This window comes from Balaenoptera ricei, chromosome 8, assembly GCF_028023285.1.
Source record: "Balaenoptera ricei isolate mBalRic1 chromosome 8, mBalRic1.hap2, whole genome shotgun sequence".
NCBI classification, from domain to species: Eukaryota; Metazoa; Chordata; class Mammalia; order Artiodactyla; family Balaenopteridae; genus Balaenoptera; species Balaenoptera ricei.
In genome coordinates, this window is record NC_082646.1 from 52,212,040 (window position 1) to 52,228,126 (window position 16,087).

General features: G+C 36.4%; 2 protein-coding genes across 10 annotated transcripts in view; one reads left to right on the top strand and one right to left on the bottom strand.

The window, feature by feature from the left end:
• CCDC90B (coiled-coil domain containing 90B) overlaps window positions 1–16,087 on the top strand; it is a 61,848-nt gene that overhangs the window by 35,586 nt on the left and 10,175 nt on the right. For 5 of the 8 annotated variants that reach the window (XM_059930689.1, XM_059930690.1, XM_059930692.1 and 2 more), the window contains 6 exons: window positions 643–746; window positions 4,589–4,690; window positions 5,687–5,728; window positions 5,828–5,899; window positions 5,995–6,048; window positions 7,880–7,994. In XM_059930689.1, coding sequence (XP_059786672.1) covers window positions 643–746; window positions 4,589–4,690; window positions 5,687–5,728; window positions 5,828–5,899; window positions 5,995–6,048; window positions 7,880–7,994 — 489 coding nt within the window. The remainder of the gene's footprint in view (window positions 1–642; window positions 747–4,588; window positions 4,691–5,686; window positions 5,729–5,827; window positions 5,900–5,994; window positions 6,049–7,879; window positions 7,995–16,087) is intronic. The other 3 variants (XM_059930695.1, XM_059930694.1, XM_059930696.1) reach the window with 1 other exon arrangement.
• Window positions 5,879–16,087, bottom strand: part of ANKRD42 (ankyrin repeat domain 42) — a 75,567-nt gene continuing 65,358 nt past the window's right edge. Inside the window, exons 13-14 of one of the 2 annotated variants that reach the window (XM_059930687.1) lie at window positions 8,182–8,208; window positions 5,879–6,495 (exon numbers count right to left, since the gene is read on the bottom strand). In XM_059930687.1, the coding sequence (XP_059786670.1) occupies window positions 6,429–6,495; window positions 8,182–8,208 (94 nt within the window). In that variant the 3' untranslated portion in view covers window positions 5,879–6,428. The remainder of the gene's footprint in view (window positions 6,496–8,181; window positions 8,209–16,087) is intronic. The other variant, XM_059930688.1, reaches the window with a different exon arrangement.

A 16,087-nucleotide genomic window follows, 5' to 3' on the forward strand; every position in this document is an offset into this window, starting at 1 on the left:
TTAATATACAAAGAATTCATATGAATCAATAAGAAAAGTTAAGCAGTTTTATAGAAAAATGGACAAAGGCCATAAACAGCTCACAGAAAAATAAATTACCAATAAATATATGTAAAGATGCTTAATCAAGGAAATGCAAATTTTAAGTACAAATTAAAATAATAATGCAATACCATTTTAATGCCAATTATACACTCAAAAAAGACTAGTAATACCCATGTTGATGTAAATGTGGGGAAATGGATCAGTGGAATTAAAATTGGAGGGTGCTTTTTAGAGAGTAATTTAGCATAATCTATCGATTTTTAATTATAACCATTTTTTTAAAAGACTGCAGTTGACCCTTGAACAACACGGGTTGGGGCACCGACCGCCTGTGTAGTCAAAAATCTGCATGTAACTTTATAGTGGCCCTCTGTATCCGCAATTCCACATCCACAGCTTCAACCAACCACAGACTGTGTGGTATGGTAGTATTTACTATTGAGAAAAATCTGCACCTAAGTGGACCCACTCAGTTCAAATCCATGTGTTCAAGAGTCAACTGCATGAAAATTTAAATGATAGAAGTTATTCTAGCTGTCTATTTTGAGAAGGATGTGCACTTTTTAAAAAATATAAATACCTATTTGCTGCTTGTAGGATTTGACAAAGCACAAGCAGAAACAATTGTATCAGCATTAACCATTTTATCAAATGTCAGCCTCGATACTATCTATAAGGAGATGGTCACTCAAGCTCAACAGGTAATGTTTTCATTTTTATCACTCCTGACAGTTTCATTAGACAATCTTTTTCATAACTGCATCTCTTTTTACCCACCCACCTTCTAAACACACCTGCGTCTTCCTTATTATTCTCTCTAAAGGAACCAAAAACAAAAAACGTGTAATAAAGTCAGTATCCAGAGAGACTGAGGAGTTAGAATAGTCATCACAAAATTATGGTAACACAAAGAGTAAAATTTTGTCAAATCTTTCATTGTGTAAGATAATTATATTATTTGAGTCATGGGTTGGTGGGAGGTTGTTAGTGAAACAACTTTTTCCACATAGAAAGCCCACCACAGTAGAAGAGCTGACCACTTTACTGCAGTCATGTGTATGTTCTACAAAGTTGGAAAGCTGGAAGGGACTTACATGGCTGGGAAGGAGTTCATAAATCACCTGGCTAAGATGCTTTAATCTGACCAGATACCTGAATCCTTAAACCCCAAGTAATACCATTTACTAAGAACTTAAGAAGTGAGAGGCAGTGCTGGGGACTGCTCATATATGATCTTATTTAATCTCTCTAACAACCTTGAAAAGTAAGTAGAATTATTCTATTTTACCACTGAAGAAAGGATCAGAGAGGTTCAGTAATTTGCAAGAGTTGTCATTGTGGTGCTATGGACAAAAAGCAATAATTTTATATGAAGGATAGAATAAGCTAAATGAACTTAACTGTAGAATAATAATTCATAATCTGTCAATCATGAATTACTGTGTTTAAGAATCTGTTTTCTTTCTCTGGTAATTTTTTTTAATTTTAGTTTTTAAAATTTAGGCTTTCTTCTTCAGATAAATATTTCACAGCAGAGAAATATTAGGATTTCTTTCTTACATAAAATTAGGAGCTCTTGCATAAAATGTCACTACTTTAAAGGTCATGAAAAAGGGAAATTTTTGAAAGATTTTTACTGTAATATCCAATTAATTATATATTTAGAATTAAAAGCATTCAGCCCCTAGATTTAACTTAACTTTAAATTTGTATGTGTATTATTTTAGCTAAATTTATTCAGGATCATAACAGACTATTAAATCCACCAAAGAAAAAGCCACTCATTTAATCCCCCCAAACCTTTGAGCTATCCTGAAAGAGCTAATGGTACTCTTAAATCAGATTTTTAAGTTTCTCTGTAATATAAGCAGTGAATTAAAACTGTTGTTTGAGGAATTTTTATGCTGCCAGGGCCATTTAATCTTACATTTAAAATGTAGGATTGGATGTAGGAACACTACTACTGAACTTTTGGGTTTTTTATTACTGGTGTATGAAATCAAAATCCCATTCCATCCTTGAGCCACAGGCTATGAGGCAAACAAGCTTCATACTTGATCACTTCAGAAAGAGCCATGCTGAGTCAAGTGTGCTCAGTCTGAGAATTCGGTTATATTCTGAACTTGCTTATAGTCTGAATAACATTCATATTCTCTGGTGGCTCCACAATAGTTACAATGATCACACTTTTAATAGATTTGACTGGATTATATTTTTCCACTTAAAGTTTTTGAAGATGGACATACGTGCTATCTTATAGGCTTTTTGAGTCCCAAACTATTTAAAGGCGGAAAGGGAGATAGAAAGAGTTTAGAGTCACAGTACAGTAATTCCTTATTCTCAAGTTCAGAGTCTATAAGAAGTATGTAGTTACATTTTCTACTCTTCTCTATGTAGTTGTGGTAATAAAATAACACTTTATTAAAGACTTAAACAAAAATAATATTATAGTTAATGTCTTAGAACTCCTTCATAATGATATTTTGGGGGAACAAGACCGACAACCCCTAGAGGCCACTTCTGTATGACTTCTGAGGTAATTCTCATGAATATTTCAAGCAGAACTACATAAAAGAAAATGAACCTCCTCCCCAGTAATACAGATGAGGGTTAGGGAAGGCATTAGAGTCAGGGATGTCTATTGTACACAGTAAAAAATACTTTTTAATTTTATGATAGGAATAATATTTAAAGCAAAACTCCCTCCACATCAAAACATTGGAGTCACACTGTCCTGCTTCAGCCATTAGACACCTGTCTCATCACATTCATCGAATGCTAACTGTGCACCAAGTATTACTGTAAGCATTTTACATGCATTATATCATTTAATCCTCAAAGCAACTCTATAAGGTATAGGTAGTTATTATTCCCATTTCAGCAAAGAGGAGGTCAAAGAAGCTAAATAACGTGCCCAAAGGCTCATAGTAAATGGCAGCGTTTGGATTCAAACCCAGGCAGCCTGACTCCAGAACTCACATTTTTAACCTCCAGTCTATGTGGCTGTGCCATCTGAGAGCTGTTTTTGGAGAAGATGTGTGCATTCCAGACCCTTTGAAGACTGAGTCATTCTGTAGCCATGCATCTGGAACTATTGTAGCCTCTGTTTTCTAAACGTCAAGGCAGTTTTGAAATAGCCTTTCTCACCCATATTGTGGTCAGTGGAGCACTGTAACCCCAACAGTGTACCCCTAGCCACAAACTATGACAAAATGGGGGTTCCACTAGGCATTCTGTTCTTGTTTGGGGTTTTCTGTTTTGTTTATAAACCCTGTTATAGAGGGCCTTTTTCAAGGTTACACCTTCATCTACTTTTTCTTTTGATTAAAAAGGGATAAAAGATGAGTCAGCAAGCTACACGATTTTGAGAAGTTTAGTGGTGAAAGTTATATTTTCCTTGTAAGACTGCTTTAAATCATTTCTACAAAAATGTCCCTCCCTAGCAAAGTAAAAGTTTATAAGTCTATCAGATAGGGCTTCCCTGGTGGTGCAGTGGTTAAGAATCCGCCTGACAGTGTAGGGGACCCAGGTTCGATCCCTGGTCTGGGAAGATCCCACATGCCACGGAGCAACTAAGCCCATGCACCACAACTACTGAGCCTGCACTCTAGAGCCCGCTAACTCCTGAAGCCCGTGCACCACAACTCCTGAAGCCTGCTCACCTAGAGCCCATGCTCCACAACAAGAGAAGCCACTGCAATGAGAAGCCCGTGCACCACAACAAAGAGTAGCTCCCGCTCGCTGCAACTAGAGAAAGCCCACACGCAGCAATGAAGACCCAACAGCCAAAAATAAATAAATAAAATAAATTTTAAAAAAAGAAAGAAAGAACTCGTGTGGTGACGGAGGTGTTAACTAAAAACTTAAAAAAAAAAAAATGTATCAGAGGGGCCACCTTTTCTTTCACAAATTCTTTGTAGTGCCAAATATAGGAAAGATACTCAGGAATTTAAACCAAACTATGTTATACTGACAATTATTTAAATCATACTTCTATTTTATTACCTGACTTCTAAGTCTTATTCAGTATCCTAGAAATTTCTGATGGTAGAAGGTCCTTCAAAATCAACTTCCCTGGCGGTCCAGTGGTTAAGACTCTGTGCTTCCACTGCCTGGGGTGCAGGTTCGATCCCTGGTTGGGAACCAAGATCCCGCATGCCGCGCAGCCAAAAAATAAAAATTAAAAAAAAAAAAAGCAAAGCAATGAAAGGTAAAAACTTTCCCATGTAGATATTTTAAAAATAAAGAAAGAAAGAGTATTTGCTGAGGAACTCTTGGAGGTTAAGTAAGCATTTAATTGGGATTCTTTCATTGAAAAGACCTAGACATTTGTTTCTCTTCACTGGGAAATACTTTTTCTTCCTTGAATCTCTTACTTCTTTTCATTTTGATATTTCAGATATATAGGTTTCATATGTTTTGTTTTGTTTTTTACTTAGCCAAGCAACATACCTTGTAGCAAGACAATAATTTTTTTAAAGTTCCATGAACAATTTCATGCAAGGGGATGGCATCACTAGGTTATTTTAATTTTGCATTTTAGGAAATAACAGTACAACAGTTAATGGCTCATTTGGACTCCATCAGGAAAGACATGGTCATCCTAGAGAAAAGTGAATTTGCAAATCTGCGAGCAGAGAACCAGGTGATACAAGTCTCAATTTATTACTAATAAAATAACTGATTTCATAAGTATCCTACTTGGTGAAGAACAGGACCCCAAAACAATTTCATGTGGTTATTAAATAATTATTAGCAAGTTTTTAGATAAAAGTATACATGTTTAACCATACCTGATCTATGTATACCTCATAGTTTCTTGCATACTGAAGAATAACAGTTGTATCTTACACAGGTCACATAAAAGAGGAAATCTTTGAGCTACATACATTTTATTAAATTTCTAGTGTAGTTCAGAATAATGTTCTCAGAACTGACAGTAATGTGGCATTTTCCATTTTTTTGGTTCTGTAATAATTATTTTGTCACTTAAGAGAAAAATGTTTCTGTAATTCAGTCAGAACTTTGTTGTTACCCACTAGCTTAAAATATTTTAAAATTTAGAATATCAATCTTTTTTTTTAAGTAGACTACAGTAGGTCCCCCCTTATCTGCATTTTCGCTTTCCACAGTTTTAGTTACTTGTGGTCAACTGCAGTCTGAAAATATTAAGTGGAAAATTCCAGAAATAAACAATTCATATGTTTATGTCACACTCTTCTGAGTAGCATGATGAAATCTTTCACCGTCCCACTCCATTCCCCCCAGGACATGAATCATCTCTTTGTCCAGTGTATCCACACTGTATATGCTACCCACCCATTAGTATGAGAAAAAACATAGTACGTATAGGGTTCAGTACTATTCGAGGTTTCATCCACTTGGGGTCTTGGAACACATCCCCAGTGGATCAGGGGGACTACTATATTGAAACATAAATACATTGTCTAATGTTATGTTCAGTTATTTTCTGAATACGATGAACTATTAGTTTTTTGTCTTTATTCTTAATCAGATAATGTATTAGAAATCCACAGAATGTCCAATTTTTGCTTATGCAGTGTTTCAGATTTTTTTTAATAAATCATAATATGGACTTTTGGTTTAACACCAATTGTGTGTGATCTTTCTTTATACCTAGAAAATGAAAATTGAATTAGAACAAGTTAAGCAACAGCTGATAGTAAGTGAAACTTTTTTCCCCACTTCAGAATAGTTCATTAATTTCAGAACAAATATTCATTACAAGATCACTTTTTTAATATTTTTATTTTCTTTAAAGAATGAAACCAGTCGAATCAGAGCAGATAATAAACTGGATATCAACCTAGAAAGGAGCAGAGTAACAGATATGGTAATGTGCTTTTAAATGTACTTTTTTGCACTTACTCCTTTTTAATTCCTTTTAGTCTTCTTTTTTTTAACCTCTTGATAAACCATATCGTTTAGTTTACAGATCAAGAAAAGAAACTTATGGAGGCAACCACAGAATTTACCAAAAATGTAAGCTGCTATGTAAAAGTTTCTCTTCTGTATAGCTCTCATGCCTTATGTAACTGCCTTTATGTGTATAATTTTATAAGTTTGGATTTTAACAAGCTAGCCATATAGAATCCATGATTTCCTCATAGCTATTATAGTAAACCAGTACTTTGGGGGAAGCTGTTACCAGGTGGATGATAGTACCTGAGCTGTGACTTCTGAGTCAGAATCAAGCTTTCCAGGTAGCATACTTTTTTTTAACTAAATTATTTTTATATGGAAGAGAACTATTTTTTAAAAAAGACAAGGATTCACAATTAGTATTTCAATGAATGCCTGGGTTCAGTCAAATAAAAAATGTTTATGTTAGATACTGTTTTACTTACCTTTTTTGTCTTAATTTATTTAATCCTCATATCAGCCTCTGTGTGAGGTAGGCACTCTATTCCCATTCTACCAATTTGGAAAGTGAGGCAGAAGGAAGTTAAGGTCACACAACTAAAAAGTGGTAGAGCCAGATGTCAACCTGGATTCTAAACTCCATACTCATAACTACTGTTTACCTCAGTAATCCTAAATTGTGATCATTATTTAATCTCTGTGGCTGAGTAAAACCTAGCTTTCTAACTCAGCCTAGTCCTTTTCTTAAAAGTTAAAAGTCACTCGGTCTACAGTCTAACATAAGAGACATCACTCTTGATTATAATTCAGTAGACGCAAAGGTCCCATTTGCCGTTCTAAGCAGCCTATTCCCTTCTCTAACTTCCTGGCCAGATAAAGGAGATAAACAAGGAAATCAACAAATTCTCTCCCAGCTAATTTCTGAGCTCTAAATATCATCTTATTTCTCTTTCTACCCCTTAGTCCCTATGCACATAGCATTCAGTGTTGTTACCCAACAAGCATTTCTGCCATCCTTTAACATTGGTGCCAGTTCATATTATAAACCCAGTTTGTTTTTCCTTTTGCAAAATATATTTAAAGTTTTAACTATGATATCCTAAGGACTTTATACACATAAGGTGATAGTTCTGTGACTAACATTTTTGCTTCTTAGTTTATCCTCATATATTTAGGTCTCAAATACAGGCATACCTCAGAGGTATTGCAGGTCCATTTCCAGACAACAGCAATAAAGCAAATATTGAAATAAAGTGAGTCACACAAATTTTTTGGTTTCCCAGTGCATATAAAAGTTATGTTTACAATATACTGTAGTTCATTAAGTATGCAGTAGCACTATGTCTAAATAAACAATATCCATACCTTAATTTAAAAATAAGAACTGCTACAAAGATGCTAACCATCTTCTGAGCTGTCAGTGCGTGGTAATCTTTTGCAATAGTAACATCAGAGATCACTGATCACAGATCACCATAATAAATATAGTAATAATGAAAAAGTTTGAAGTATTGCAAGAATCACCAAAACGTGACACAGAGACGTGAAGTGAGCAAATGCTCATGGAAAAATGGCGCCGATACACTTGTTTGACTCAGGGTTGCCACAAAGCTTCAATTTGTTTAAAAAAAACTTGCAGCATCTTCGAAGCACAATAAAATAAGGTATGCCTGTATCTTCCTGTGAGGTTTTTAGTAGAATGTGCCCAGAATGTGATAATCCTAAGAAATAGTCTCCAAATATCAAAGTAGAAGGAATACTTTTTGTCAATTTGTAATATTCATGTAGTGTTATTTTTTCTTTTTAATATCACTGTGCTTTTTTACTGTGTTTCCCCACTTAAAACATTTGTTACACAAAATTAGCCCATAAGTGAGGATTTCTAAAGTAAACATTTTTCTCCATGATACACAGGGACAAAATTTAATTGTCTTATTCTTAATTACTACAGGATACCAAAACCAGAGGTGTTATTTCAGAGACCGGTAACAAAATTGACACTGAAATTGCTTCTTTAAAAACCCTAATGGAGTCTAACAAGCTTGAGACAATTCGTTACCTTGCAGGTAAGGCTGTGTTTGTCAGAGAAAGGAATTACTGTCATTTGATTTTTGGATTTATTAGCTCCTACCTCCCAAGGGAGCCATGGGGCACAGAAGAAAAAAAGGAGGAGCTGTAACAGATCTCCTTTATTGTTTGGTTCCCTGGAGTACTTGGAAAATGTAAGTTTAATAGGCAATAAATTTAGGATATAAGTTTAACAGGCAACTCTGCATCCTCCTAATAGGAAAAAGCATATGGATGTCAAAGATAAACACAAGTACAAAATGATGCAAAGATACACTGCGTATTCCACAATGAAAATTTTTAGATAAAGATCACCAAAATAGATATAGACCATTAAAAACCACAGCAAGCAAAGGGGCAAAAACTACCTCCTATCTTGAGTCCAACTGACAGAGCAGGGATACTACCCAAAATTAGATTATTTGTCACATACTGAGTTCCTCAAGTACCATGTGACCTGACCAATTTACAGAGCCCCAAGGAGCTAGAAAGAATGCCCTAGTCAAGTAGTACTTTTTTCTTTGTATAAAAAAGTAATATATTTTCACCCTAAATTGTTCATATAATTCAAAAGCAATATAGTAAAAGTGAAAGCCTTCTCCCTCCCCATATGTATTTACTATTAGTAGTATATATCTTTCTAGGCTTTTCCTTCTATATGTGAACATTGCAGATTTTTTAAATAGTAATTAGATGATACTGTACAGAGTACAACTTCTAAAAATTTAACCAAATGCCTTGATTATCTCTCCACATGAATACATATATAGACTTTTTTTTTTACTAGAAAACATACTATTCCGTTGTATGAAAATACCATAATTTATTTATCCAAACCTCTATTAACAGACATTCTGCTCCCAATTGTTTTTATTAAAAACAATATTGCGGGCTTCCCTGGTGGTGCCAGTGGTTAAGAATCCACCTGCCAATGCGGGGGACATGGGTTCAAGCCCTGGTCTGGGAAGATCCCACATGCCGTGGAGCAACAAAGCCCGTGTGCCACAACTACTGAGCCTGCACTCTAGAGCCTGTGATACAACTACTGAAGCCTGTGTGCCTAGAGCCCGTGCTCTGCAACAAGAGAAGCCCCTGCTCGCCACAACTAGAGAAAGCCCACGTGCAGCAACAAAGACCCAATGCAGCCAAAAATATATAAAATAAATAAATTTATTAAAAAAATATATTGGACCGAATAGCCATATATATGTGTGAGTAAATACACACATACCCCTTTATGCCCTCATGCTAGTATTTCTGTATAATAAATTGCTTATGCACATCTTAAAATAGGGGTCAAAAAGATAGGCACATTTAAAGATTTTATGTTACTGAATTGTCCAAAATAAAATTGCTGCTTTATACCATCTGTGATTTTCTGGGTAGGCACTAATCATGTTGAAGCGGCAGCAGGAGTAGAGATGGAGCCCCTAGCCCTCAGCTAATGCACACCCCCACTCCCCCTTCCTTTCTTCAACTTGAATGACTTAGCGTCTAAGATCCATTTGAAGAAAGGGTTCTAAGGCTAAAACAAGTTTTGAAAACCCCTATTCTAGCAAAGTCTCTGGAACCAGAGATCTTCTGTCAAATAGGAATGCTAACGGGAAATGCCAAATCAGCGCAGTTTGCAGTGTTCATTCCCACTTTCAAAATAGACCTCAGAGCACCCCAGGTTAGGAAGAGCTTCGTATTCCACTCAGCTTCTTCTAGTGTATTTACCTAAAGAGTCATCTTCCTTTCCTTTTTTCACTGAGGATTTACAACTAACAGTTCTGAAGGCACCACCCTTTATTTTTAAGAGTAACAGCAACTACCTTGGAGACAGGTACACATAGTGTTGAGTCCTGCTTCCACCACTTGCTAGCAGTAAAACTTTGGGCTTGTTGCCTCATCTCTATGATGGGAATACTATCACCAACCTCATAGGGTTTTAATTATGGCTAAATAAGGTAATACATGAAATTCTTTAGCACACTATCTGGAACATGGTAAGTAGTAGCAGGATCAAATGAGAGAATGTATAATTGACCAGTGGCAACAAGACAAGAAACTGTTAAGTGTTATTCTTTCTCCTCAACTGTCCAGCTTCCCCCTGTGTCTCAGAGAGACCTAATCCCATTTCTTAAAATTAAGGAAATGATCTTGTCATTAATCAAGTTTCAGTAAGTAGTGTGATCAAATGGGATAATGTATAATTAGATTTACACATTAAAAATAGGCTAGCCTTAACTATGAAAGGCTGTTTCTCATGTCTTTTTTTTTTTTTTTTTTTAATTCTGTGGCTGCATTGGGTCTTCGTTGCTGTGCGCAGTCTTTCTCTAGTTGCGGCGAGCGGGGGTTACTCTTCATTGCAGTGCGCGGGCTTCTCATTGCAGTAGCTTGTCTTGTTGCGGAGCACGGGCTCTAGGCGCACGGGCTCAGTAGTTGTGGCACGGGGGCTCTAGAGGACAGGCTCAGTAGCTGTGGCGCACGGGCTTAGTTGCTCTGCAGCATGTGGGATCTTGCCAGACCAGGGCTCGAACCCGTGTCCCCTGCATCGGCAGGCGGATTCTTAACCACTGTGCCACTAGGGAAGTCCCTCTTGTGTCTTTAATCATAGAAGTTTGCTCTTCATCTCAGAGTCTCTATTTTAAAATCATGGCTGTTTAAACAGACTAGAATCTAGGGAGTCCCTAAAAGCCTCACCCAAATTCACCTTCTTAAGAAGAACAGAAAGGTTTTCTATCCAGAATGATGTAACATAGAGAGCAGGTGGTATATTAACTATTTAAAAAGCCTGATGCGGGCCTTCCCTGGTGGCACAGTGGTTAAGAATCCACCTGCCAATGCAGGAGACACGGGTTCTAGCCCTGGTCCAGGAAGATCCCACATGCCACGGAGCAACTAAGCCCGGGTGCCACAACTACTGAGCCTGCACTCTAGAGCCCGTGAGCCACAACTACTGAGCCCACGTGCCACAACTACTGAAGCCTGTGCTCCTAGAGCCCATGCTCCGCAATGAGAAGCCACCACAATGAGAAGCCCACGCACTGCAACAAAGAGTAGCCCCCCGCTCGCCACAACTAGAGAAAGCCCACAGGCAGCAACGAAGACCCAACACAGCCAAACACAAATAAATTAATAAATAAATAAATTTAAAAAAAATAAAAAGCCTGATGCTTTCTCTGCCTTTTCTTCTACCTCATTGAGGTTTTTCTTAAAGGGTTTCCATTAAAATTTCATTTTTTATTTATATATTTTTAATAATTATGAAATCATTTTTTCTTTTTGCCATTAACTTTTTTTTTAATAATTGCTTCACCATACTGTGTTAGTTTCTGTTGCACAACAAAGCGAATCAGCCATATGCATACACATGTCCCCATATCCCCTCCCTCTTGAGCCTCCCTTCCATCCTCCCTATCCCACCCCTCTAGGTCACTGGAAAGCACCAAGCCGATCTCCCTGTACTATGGTGCTGCTTCCCACCAGCCAACTATTTTACATTCAGTAGTGTATATATGTCGATGCTACTCTCACTTTGTCCCAGCTTTGCCCTCCCACCCCATGTCCTCAAGTCCATTCTCTATGCCTACCTCTTTATTCCTGCCCTGCAACTAGGTTCATCAGTACCATTTTTTTTGTTTTTAGATTCCATATATATGCATTAGCATAGCGGTATTTGTCTTTCTCTTTCTGACTGACTTCACTCTGTATGACAGACTCTAGGTCCATCCACCTCACTACAAATAACTCAGTTTCATTTCTTTTTATGGCTGAGTAATATTCCATTGTATATATGTGCCACATCATCTTTATCCATTCATCTGTTGATGGACATTTAGGTTGGTTCCATGTCCTGGCTACTGTAAATAGTGCTGCAGTGAACATTGTGGTGCATGACTCTTTTTGAATTATTGTCTTCTCAGGGTATATGCCCAGTAGTGGGATTGCTGGGTCGTATGGTAGTTTGTATCAATTTACATTCCCACCAACAGTGTAGGAGGGTTCCCTTTTCACCACACCCTTTCCAGCATTTATTGTTTCTAACATTTTTGATAATGGCCATTCTGACTGGCATGAGGTGATATACCTCATTGTAGTTTTGATTTTCATTTCTCTAATAATTAGTAATGTTGAGTATCTTTTCATGTGCCTCTTGGCCATCTGTATGTCTTCCTTGGTGAAATGTCTGTTTAGGTCTTCCGCCCATTTTTTAACTGGATTGTTTTTTTTTTTTGATATTGAGCTCCATGAGCTGTTTGTATAGTTTGGAGATTATTCCTTGGTCTGTTGTTTCATTTGCAAATATTTTCTCCCATTCTGAGGGTTGTCTTTTTGTCTTGTTTATGGTTTCCTTTGCTGTGCAAAAGCTTTTAAGTTTAATTAAGTCCCATTTGTTTGTTTTTATTTCTGTTACTCTAGGAGGTGGGTCAAAAAAGATCTTGCTGTGATTTATGTCAAAGAGTGTTTTTCCTATGTTTTCCTCTAAAAGTTTTATAGTGTCTGGTCTTACATTTAAGTCTTTAATCCATTTGGAGTTTATTTTTGTGTACGGTGTTAAGTAATGTTCTAATTTCATTCTTTCACATGTAGCTGTCCAGTTTTCCCAGCACCACTTATTGAAGAGGCTGTCTTTTCTCCATTGTATGTTCTTGCCTCCTTTGTCATAAATTAGGTGCCCATATGTGCGTGGGTTTATCTCTGGGCATTCTATCCTGTACCACTGATCTATATTTCTGTTTTTGTGCCAGTACCATACTGTCTTGATTACTGTAGCTTTGTGGTATAGTTTGAAGTCAGGGAGCCTGATTCCTCCAACTCCGTTTTTCTTTCTCAAGATAGCTTTGGCTATTCAGGGTCTTTTGTGTTTCCATACGAATTGTAAGATTTTTTGTTCTAGTTCTGTGAAGAATGCCATTGGTAGTTTGCTAGGGATTGCACTGAATCTGTAGATTGCTTTGGGTAGTATAGTCATTTTCACAATATTGATTCTTCCAATCAGAGAATATGGTATATTTCTCCATCTGTTTATGTCATCTTTGATTTCTTTCATCAGTATTTTATAGTTTTCTGAGTACAAGTCTTTCATCTCCTTAGGCAGATTTATTCCTAGGTATTTTATTCTTTTTGTTGCAATGGTAAATGGGAGTGTTTCCTTAATTTCTCTTTCTGATTTTTCATTGTTGGTGTATAGGAATGCCAGAGATTTCTGTGCATTTTGTATCCTGCAACCTTACCAAATTCATTAATTAGTTCTAGTAGTTTTCTGGTGGCATCTTTAGGATTTTCTATGTATAGTATCATGTCATTGGCAAATAGTGACAGTTTTACTTCTTCTTTTCCAATTTGTATTCCTTTTATTTCTTTTTCTTCTCTGATTGCTATGGCTAGGACTTCCAAAACTGTGTTGAATAAGAGTGGCGAGAATGGACATCCTTGTCTTGTTCCTGATCTTAGAGGAAATGCTTTCAGTTTTTCACCATTGAATATGATGCTTGCTGTGGGTTTGTCATATATGGCCTTTATTATGTTGAGGTAGGTTCCCTCTGTGCCCATTTTCTGGAGAGTTTTTATCATAAATGGGTGTTGAATTTTGTCAAAAGCTTTTTCTGCATCTATTGAGATGATCATATGGTGTTTATTCCTTAATTTGTTAACATGATCACATTGATTGATTTGCATATATTGAAGAATCCTTGCATCCCCGGGATAAACCTCACTTGATCGTGGTGTATGATCCTTTTAATGTGCTGTTGGATTCTGTTTGCTAGTATTTTGTACAGGATTTTTGCATGTATGTTCATCAGTGATATTGGTCTGCAATTTTCTTTTTTTGTGATATCTTCTAGTTTTGGTATCAGGGTGATGGTGGCTTCATAGAGTGAATTTGGAAGTGTTTCTCCGTCTGCAATTTTTTGGAAGAGTTTGAGAAGGATTGGTGTTAGCTCTTCTCTAAATGTTTGATAGAATTCGCCTGTGAAGCTATCTGGTCCTGGACTTCTGTTGGAAGATTTTTAATTATGGTTTCAATTTCATTACTTGTGATACGTCTGTTTATATTTTCTAATTCTTCCTGGTTCAGTCTTGTAAAATTGTACCTTTCTAAGAATTTGTCCATTTCTTCATGGTTGTCCATTTTATTGGCATATAGTTGTTTGTAGTAGTCTCTTATAATCCTTTGTATTTCTGCAGTGTCCATTGTGATTTCTCCTTTTTCATTTCTAATTTTATTGATTTGCATCCTTTCCCTTTTTATCTTGATGACTCTGGCTAAGGGTTTATCAATTTTGTTTATCTTCTCAAAGAACCAGCTTTTAGTTTTATTGATCTTTGCTATTGTTTTCTTCGTTTCTATTTCATTTATTTCTGCTTTGATCTTTATGATTTCTTTCCTTCTACTGAATTTGGGTTTTCTTTGGTCATCTTTCTCTAGTTGTTTTAAGTGTAGGGTTAGATTGTTTATTTGAGATTTTTCTTGTTTCTTGAGGTGAGATTGAATTGCTGTAAACTTCCCTCTTAGAACTGCTTTTGCTGCGTCCCATAGGTTTTGAGTCATCGTGTTTTCGTTGTCATTTGTTTCTATGTATTTTTTTATTTCTTCTTTGATTTCTTCAGTGATCTCTTGGTTATTAAGTAGTGCACTGTTTAGCCTCCATGTATTTGTGTTTTTCACAGTTTTTTTTCCTCTAATAGATTTCCAGTCTCATGGCACTGTGGTCAGAAAAGATGCTTGATACGCTTTCAATTTTCTTAAATTTTCCGAGGCTTGATTTGCAACCCAAGATGTGATCTATTCTGGAGAATGTTCCATGTGCATCTGAGGAGAAAGTTTATTCTGCCACTTTTGGGAGGAATGTTCTATAAATATCAATTAGATTTATCTAGTTTATTGTGTCATTTAAAGCTTGTGTTTCCTTATTTATTTTCTGTTTGGATGATCTGTCCTTTGGTGTAAGTGGGGTGTTAAAGTCCCCTACTATTATTGTTACTGTCGATTTCTCCTTTCATGGTTGTTAGCATTTGCCTTATGTATTGAGGTACTCCTGTGTTGGGTGCATAAACATTTATAATTGTTATATCTTCTTCTTGGACTGATCCTTTGATCATTATGTAGTGTCCCTCTTTATCTCTTGTAACAGTCTTTATTTTAAAGTCTGTTTTATCTGATATAAATATTGGTACTTCAGCTTTCTTTTGATTTCCATTTGCATGGAATATCTTTTTCCATCCCTTCAATTTCAGTCTTTATGTGTTCCTAGGTCTGAAGTGGGTCTCCTGTAGAGAGCATATATACGGGTCTTGTTTTTGTATCCATTCAGCCAGTCTGTGTCTTTTGTTTGGGGCATTTAACCCATTTACATTCAAGGTTATTATCAGTATGTATGTTCCTATTACCATTTTCTGAATTGTTTTGGGTTTGTTTTTGTGGGTCTTTTTCTTCTCTTGTGTTTCCCACTTAGAGAAGTTTCTTTAGCATTTGGTGTTACTGAATTCTCTTAGCTTTTGTTTGGCTGAAAAGCTTTTGACTTCTCCATCAAATCTGAATGAGATCCTTGCTGGGTACAGTAATCTTGGTTGTAGGTTTTTCTCTTTCATCACTTTTAAGTATATCCTGCCACTCCCTTCTGGCCTGCAGAGTTTCCACTGAAAAATCAGCTGATAACCTTATGGGGATTCCTTTGTATGTTATTTTTTGTTTTCCCCTTGCTGCTTTTAATATTTTTCCTTTGAATTTAATTTTTGTTAGTTTGATTAATATGTGTCTTGGTGTGTTTTTCCTAGGGTTTATCCTGTATGGGACTCTCTGTGCTTCGTGGACTTGGGTGACTATTTCCTTTCCCACATTAGGGAAGTTTTCCACTATAATCTCTTCACATATTTTCTCAGAACCTTTCTTTTTCTCTTCTTCTTCTGGGACCCCTGTAATTCAAATGTTGGTGCGTTTAATATTGTCCCAGAAGTCTCTGAGATTGTCTTCAATTCTTTTCATTCTTTTTTCTTTATTCTGCTCCTCAGCAGTTATTTCCACCATTCTGTCTTCCAGCTCACTTATTTGTTCTTCTGCCTCCGTTATTCTGTTATTGATTCCTTCTAGTGTATTTTTCATTTC